General features: G+C 55.3%; 1 protein-coding gene across 1 annotated transcript in view; it reads right to left on the reverse strand.

Moving 5' to 3' along the window:
- The window catches only part of Tead4 (TEA domain transcription factor 4), a 34,457-nt gene extending 27,041 nt beyond the window's left edge, over window positions 1-7,416 (reverse strand). Inside the window, exons 1-3 of the mRNA XM_033765599.1 lie at window positions 7,355-7,416; window positions 2,577-2,641; window positions 2,164-2,226 (exon numbers count right to left, since the gene is read on the reverse strand). Coding sequence (XP_033621490.1) covers window positions 2,164-2,226; window positions 2,577-2,641; window positions 7,355-7,361 — 135 coding nt within the window. The 5' untranslated portion in view covers window positions 7,362-7,416. The remainder of the gene's footprint in view (window positions 1-2,163; window positions 2,227-2,576; window positions 2,642-7,354) is intronic.
- Between the last annotated feature and the right edge of the window lie 295 nt (window positions 7,417-7,711).

A 7,711-nucleotide genomic window follows, 5' to 3' on the forward strand; every position in this document is an offset into this window, starting at 1 on the left:
GAAAAAAAAAAAAAAAAAAAAAAAAAAAAGAGGAAGAATGGAAAGGAACTAAGGCTCAGTGAGTTTAGGCAATGAGGGTGCAGACAGCAGTAGTGGCCTTGCGAGCCTGTTCCAAGTATGGCTTGAATGTGTCTCCAAAAGGTTCCAGAATCCCTCAAGAGTAGGACAAAACTGCCACCTCCCTCGCAAGTGCAAGGTCCTGTGTTTGATTACAAAAACAAAAGAGTAGGACAAAAAATCCTCAGGTCCATCTCTCGAGGAAAACATACGCACACATGAAAGTTTGCCATGGTAAAGGTTTGTGGCTCCTGCCCAGCAGTCCACAGATGGCCGTCCTTGACTCCCAGATGGAGCCCAGGGCAAGGGTGCATGGGATGCTCTGAACCATGCATGGGCAGTATAGCAGCCCCACAGGTCTTGCCCCTGTCCTGGACACTCCAAGCACAGCACTGGGAAGTCTGTCCTCCACCTGCTACCTGCCAGAGCCCCAGCTAGTTGGACACAGACAAAGAGAAGACACAGGAGCAAGCAGAGCTCCAGCAGGGCCTGCAGCTGTGGCCAGGCCACTTGCCCCAGGCACAGAGAACAAAGGGCCACAACCACAACACCTGTGGGGTGCAGTTGACAGCTCGGCTGGAGGGGGTGTGGCTTGCTGGGACAGTGAGGTCTAAAGTTCCCACCACCTTGATCCAGGAGGCAAGGTAGGGCCTTGGACTACCAATCCAGGTGGGACTTGTGAGGTTATCTGCATCTGTGGCTCTTAAATTGGGTTTGGAGGTACCCTGAGTTTTTGTTTAGTAGAAACAGGCAATATGGGAGGAGGCTCTCTGGCCTGCTCCTCACCAACCTAGCTATAAGCAGAACAGCTTTTCAGCATACTTGGGTGAGACTGTTATTGGGAGAGAAAATTAAAGAGACCTTCATTGCTTTAAAAAAGGTTTGTAGCCAGCATGGTGGCGCACACCTATAATCCTAGCACTTGGGAGGCCAAGGCAGGAGGATCTCCAGAAGTTCAAGGACAGCTTAGAATACAAAGTAGATTCAAGGTCAGCCTGAACTGCATAGTAAGATGATACGGCTTGTGTCTAGATGTTGCCCAAAGCCTCATGCAGTCACAAGTGGGGCTTTTTCAGAGGTGAATGGATCTAGAGTGTGTGGCACTGAAATTGATTCATGGTGCACTGCTAGGCTCAAGGGCCTAGGATTAAGAATGTGTGTATTTCCTGTCCTAAGGAATCTGGATAAGAAAAGGATCAGAAGGGTGAAATTAAGGACCCTTGTTGCTTTTGCTGTCTTCTGCCTGCCATGAACTGTTTCTCCTCTGCAACACCCCTCTGCCCTGTGCCACTCTGCCTTGGAGCCAGCTGGACTGAAGCTTCTGTGAACTATAAGCCAAATAAACTATTCCTCCTTTAACTTTGGGTATTTCGTCTCAGTAATGAAAAGAGTAACAAAGACACAAGACCAGTCTCAACAAATAAATAAATGAATGAATGAATAAAATTTTTTAAAAGTTTGTAAACTACTTGTTTATTTCAAGGAAGGGCCCAAAGGTTAGATTCTTCCAACTGGCTGCACAGGCTCTACTATAAACACCTCTGTTGTTAGCCCACTCCTGTCTAGTGACCATCAGAGAGGCCCCTGGTTCCAGGGCCAGGAGGCCCAACTTCCTAACAGGAACCATGTCAGCAGAGGCCCTGCAGTGGGCAGACCAGGGAGGTAAGCAACTGTCAGTCCTTCAAAGCAGGAAGGAATTTCAATGGCCCTTACTGTGATTCCACCAAACCCTGCCACCCGTGGGGCTATGGCTGAGGGTGCTGAGGGGTCCAGAGAGGGCCAGCAGGAAGTCTTTGAGGAACTGGGTCTGGCAGGCAATGCGGCTGCTCTGAGCCAGGGGCTGTAGCACAGCTGGAGCCTGGCCTGCAGGTCACATGGGAGCAGGTGCCTGGTGATCACACACCAGGCCCTGAGGTGCTGCAGAGAGCAGTCTCGGCTCATTCTGACCATCCTGGACAGCACACAGCCCCTGGGTTCAGCATGCAAGCAGCCAGCCCACAGGGAAATGGTCGCTTCTGGAAACAGAGCCTCAACTTCAGGGTGCTGGCCCCATGGAGACCCAGCTGCCTGCCCCCTGCCCCCCCCCATTGCTGCTGGTCATCTTACCTTGAGCTTGGCCTGGATCTCACGGGCTTTGCGTCGAGCCAGCACCTGGATGTGGCTGGAGACCTGTGGTAGGGAGAGAGGCTCCTGTTCTCACCTTCCAAGCAGTAGTTACCCCAGGTTCGGCCCCCACCCACATCTGTGCACAGACAGACGAGTAAATGAAAGCCATGCAGGAGGCTCTCAGCAAATCCCAAGTGTGGCTACTTTTCCCAAAGGCAGTGGCAGTGTCTGCTGTCTTTCCTGCTGTCCTGCAGAGGGGCTGCAGGCAGGAGCCTCCTCCAAGGGACAGAACAGGACCCTCAGAAGCTACCCTGTTTCAAGAGCCCACTCTTGGTCTTGGGGAGGGCATGGACCCCGGGAGCTAGCTGTAGTTGGAGTACCGTACCCAGGCCATGCCCATCTCCCCAGCCCACCTGCTTTCTGGTACGGGTCTTCCCTGTCCGAAGCTTGATGTAGCGGGCAATCAGTTCATTGCGACCTGCAAAGATTGGACAGCCTCTCAGTGGGAAAGAGGAGCACAGGAGAAAGGGAAACAGAAAGTGGCTTCCCTGGGGCCCTCTCCTCACTCCACTTTCCCTGGGTGGGACCTGAGTGCAGATTCTGCAGGTTGCAACTTGCCACCCTTGATCCCCACAGCAAAAGGAAGCCAAGGCTTTGCTGGTTGGACAGATGACCTGAGGACACAGAGGTTACAAGGCCCACATGTCGCTGGTCACTCGCAGCCCAAAGAGCCCTCCAGAGCCTCCAAGACTGCAGCCTTGCTCTTCTCTCTATCCGAGCCTCCCTGAGGCCTTCTGCAGACTTGGGCAGCTCTGGGAAGTGTCTGGCTCCCGGTCATCCTGTGTGAGGTTCCCACAGCCTTTGGAAATGGTCAGAGCCTTATCAGATGTGCCGTGTGTGGGCAAGCAAGTGCATAGGTCTCCTACGTGCTGAGATCCTGAGTGTACCAGAGAAGAGGCCCAGAGCATCACCCAGAGAGCAGAAACTATCAGGGGTGCAGCTCTGTGGCACAGCCCTGCTTAGCCTGCATCCTGCAAAACCAGGTAATCAAACTAGCAACATCCACTTCCTCCCCAGCTCTAACTCCAGCTGGGCGGCAGCTGCTGTTCCTGCAGGATCCTGGACCGTAGGAGCCCCAGGCATCCTTGATTATCATCAGAGACAAAACAAAAAGAGGCTGCGCTTTCAAAGAGCTCAGCACCTTGCTGGGAGGGGGTGACCCAGCATGTACTAGAGGCAAGGATGGGCTCAGGGGACAAGGGGACAAGGCTGGACCAACTACTGGGTAGGAGTAGACCACATACTAGGTGGAAGAGAGGAGGGCAAGGGGCTCAAGCCGGCAGAGGGTCACTCTGCTCCAGCCTGGGGCCGTAGTAGCTGCAGGTAAGTGAGGCAGGCTGTCTATCCCCTGGGTAGTAACCAGGCAGCCTGGCCAGGACCACACTGGCCACCCAGCTGACCTTTCCCTACTGCCAAGGCTGGATAAGAGTCCACCCTCAGGAGGTCCGTCTGACAGGAGACGCTGGCCTGGGTGCACTGTCCTGTCTGTCTGAGGAAGAAGGGAGGGGACAATCAGACTCTGGACACCATGCCTGCAAGCTGGACCGCACCTGAAACTGGGAGTCCAGCAAGAGGTCTCTCCTCAGAGCTTTCCAGGGAAAGGCACTGCACTGGTTCCACTGTGGTCCAGCAGTTCTGCTCTACTCTGTGCTGCCGCTATAAGAGCAAGAAGGCCCAAGTGATCCCTGGGGACCATAGGACTGGGAGCTGGGGAGTCCGGCGGAGCCTAGGGGCTTTGGTACGATGGGAAGCCACTTCCCATGGCCCTCACTCTGATCTTTCACTTTTTTTGTGGGGGGGCTCTTTTTTAAAACTTTGAGACAGAATTCTGCTAAGTCACTAAGTTGACAAGGCTGGGTTCAATCTTGCAGTCCTCTTGCATCAGCCTCCCATGGTTGGGATTCTAGGTGTGCGCCACCACACCTGGCCTTGCCTTCTCTCTCTCTCTCTCTCTCTCTCTCTCTTTTTTTGTACCAGGGATCAAATTCAGGACCTTGTGCTTATGAGGCAGGCACAGTGCCACTGAGCTACAGCCCCCGAGCCCTAGCCTAGATGGCAACTTAGTGACTCAGCGAGACCCTGTCTCAGGCTGGAGACATAACTGAACGTGAAGGCCCTGAGTTCCATCCCTAGTACCACACACAAAAAAGAATGCACCAACTGCCTACGGGACACCAAGCTGGAGCACAGGAGAGGACAAGCAGAGGACAAATGCAGGGCAGACAAGACAGGAAAACCAAGGAACAGGGCAGAAAGGAATGAACACAGAAGTCAACTGTGTCAGCCACATCCTCTAGAGGATCAGGAAGAAGAGATCACACAGGGCCGGCGCTGAGCTGCAGAAGGGGAGGCAGATAAGGGCTACAACTGCTCTGTCCTCAACCCGGCCCCTGTGCCCAGGGCAGCCTGGCCGAAAGAGGTCAGAGCAACAGCACGACAGTGACAGGGCAAAAACGGAGGCAGCGTGAGGGTGAGTGAGCACCCTTGGGAGCTGGCCTGAGAGGCTAGAGGTGCTGGGGGTGGCCAGCAAGCGTGGGAGGCTTGGTGCAGAAATAACAGGTGCTAATCCGCGAAGCGGCTCTGCAGGTCATCTGCATGTCTGCCTGGCCCTGCCCGGGGGTACTGCACCGGGTGACCCTGGCCTGGGCTGGGTGCATGTTTAATCCCTGCTCTCAGAAGCCAAGACTAGGCCCCTGCTCCCCAGCCCACAATCCTCCTCTCAGCACCCAGGTCTGCCTGCTTGCTCTCAGAACTGCATATTCCCGCAGGCCCGGCCCACCCGGATCAGTCTCTGGTGAGGGGACTCAGGGAACATAAAGACAGTGGTAGCAGCCAGCTGCAGGCTCTGGATGGGGCTACAGGCTATTGGACAGGTACAGCAGGTCACCAAGGGGAGCAGAGTGGACAGAGCACCAGAGCGAGACCAGTCTAAGTGGCTGGGTAGCACAGTCTCCACCTAGGGACCCATCCCACATGCTGGTGAGCTCAGAGCTATCCATACCTCCCAGCTAGATGGGCCAACCCTGCAGAGCGGCCCTCCCTCGGCTCCCCATGTAGCATGGCCTTGGGTCAGCTGGACATGGTAAGAAGAGATGGGCTAAGCCAGAGTCAAGCTCCTGCAGAACCGCTGCTCATGCAGGCCAGGTGAGTTGTCAGACTCAATGTCTGGCTTCCAGCCCCTTCCCAGGGCCTGACCTACCTCAGTCAGGGCCAGGCAGAGGCAGGTTGAGGAGGGGAGCAATGAGGCCATTCGGGGTGAGGGTGCAGTGCCATGTTTGGGAGCAAATACCTGGCGGCCAACCCACTCTCCACTCACTGTCTGAGAGACTCTAGCAGACTCTGAGGAAGGAAGGACCCTCAGAACCCCACTACCCCCAGGCCAAGAACAAGGTAGGCTTGACTTCAGTGGGCTGAAGACATGGAAGAATATCACGGCTTGGGTCTGAAATGTGCCCCAAGCTCACGTGTTGAAACCTTGCACCCCAAGGCAGCAGTGTTCAGAGGGGGCCTCTGGATGATGTGGGATCATAAGGCCACAACCTCATCAACGGGGGAGTCCAGTGATGGAGCCTCAGCCTAACAGGACAGGAGGACATGGTGGAACTCAGGAGGGGCTGCATGCTGTCCTGGCCCCTTCCTCCTCTACTGCCCTGCTTCCCAGACACCACAGGGAGCAGCACTGCTCCTCCTTGCACTCCACCAAGATGTGCTGCCTCACTACAGGGTCCAGAAACCATGGAACAAGGGACCATGGACTGAGTCCTCTGAAACCACAAACCAAGATAAACCATTTCCTCTATGAAGTTGATTTTCTTGAGTAGTCTGTCAGTGACAGAAATTTGACACAATGTGTCCCCCGAATTTATATTCACCCAGAGTTTCAGTATCTGATGCTGTTTAGTTTATCTTATGACCCTGGAGCTTAAACCCAAGGCCTTGCACTTGCTAGGCAGGATTCTGCCACTGACATATACCCCCGGCCCAATATCTGACATGATCTGGAAACAGGGCTTTGTAGGCATATTAGTTAAGATGAGGTCACACTGGATAAAGGTGGCCCTAAATCCAACAGCTATATACTATATAGAGAGGGGAAGGGCTGGGGGAAGGAGGGAATGGAAAAAGAGAGGCAGGATCTATCACGTTCAGGTACACATTCCCTGTGATGAGTATTGTCACACACACACACACGTGTGTGTGTGTGTGTGTGGTATACCAATAAATGTTTTGCCTCAAAAAAATCCAGCAGCTGGTGTTCTTATGAGAAGAGGACACACAGGGAAGACAGCCAGGTGAAGACAGAGCCAGATACTGGGAAGATGTGGGCACAGCAAAGAACGCCACAGATCACCTGCAAGCCCCAGAAGCCAGGAGAGAGGCATGGGACAGGTCACCCTCTGAGCCCCAAGACACCAGCCCTGCCGATCTGACTTCAAGCCCTGGCCTTCTGAACAAGAGCCTGCACTAGAGGAGGGTGCCGGTGGTGGGCAGCTGGCCTGGAGCCACGGCGCTGAAGCCCAGGCAGGACCCTCTCTTGTCACTGATGTGGGCCAGGTACACAGGTGCTGTCAGTCCTCAGGTCCTGTCCTGAGGCCACTGCCAAACCGGAGGTCCCGGAGGCCTTCAGCATGGGACAGAAGCCTGACCTGGGCCTCGCAGCAGCCGCTCTGTCTTGGTTCTGGCTTTCTTTTCCAGATGCCCTCTCCTCCACCCACGTCACAGGGCCCTGTGTGACTGCCATCCTTCCCACACAGTGGCCGGACTTGGGGCACAGTTACTCAGGTGCCCACATAACAAGTGTGGCACACAGAAGCTGCGCCTGCTCTGGCAGACGAGTGGATGAGCGAGCTGAGGGAGGGAGGCGGTAAGCAAGGTCCACAGTGAGCCTTTCTTGTGGTCCTTCTTTCACGGGCCCAGCTCTAAAGTTTCCACTACTGCAGCATCTCGTCTGTAGGGCCTACCCTCCTCACCCATCCACGGGGTTCTCCTTAGAGGGCCCGAAGCAGTGCCCCCCTGGGAGAAGCCCTGAGAGGCACCTGGAGAGGACCACAAGCCTGTGTCCATGCCCCTGCTTCGTTTACTCCAGGCGTGGACTGTGAACCAGGGCTGCCTAGCCCTGCAGCCTCCGTACCATACATCTTGCCCTCATCCGACAAGATGATCTTGCGACGGCCACAAGGCGGGTAGATGGCCAGGGCCTCCTGGAAGCTCTGTTCGATGTCCGGGCTCCACACACCCTCCGCATCGTGGTCGATGGGCTTGTCCAACACCTGGCTACCCCCAGACGCGCTGCTCCCCGCAGGGGAGTTGGGAGAGCTCCACTCGTTGGAGGTAATGGTGCCGGCCTTGCCCTCCAAGGCCCTGCTTGGAGGAGCGCCAATGGATCTGCAGGGACAGAGAGCATGGCACCAGTGAGCAATGAGTGAACTGCACAGGCTGTGGGACACAGGCCGCCCCAGGAAGAGCCAAACCCCAAGCGGGCCCTGAG

Source organism: Fukomys damarensis, unplaced genomic scaffold (genome assembly GCF_012274545.1).
Source record: "Fukomys damarensis isolate Sample0158 unplaced genomic scaffold, DMR_v1.0_HiC HiC_scaffold_19, whole genome shotgun sequence".
Taxonomy (NCBI): Eukaryota; Metazoa; Chordata; class Mammalia; order Rodentia; family Bathyergidae; genus Fukomys; species Fukomys damarensis.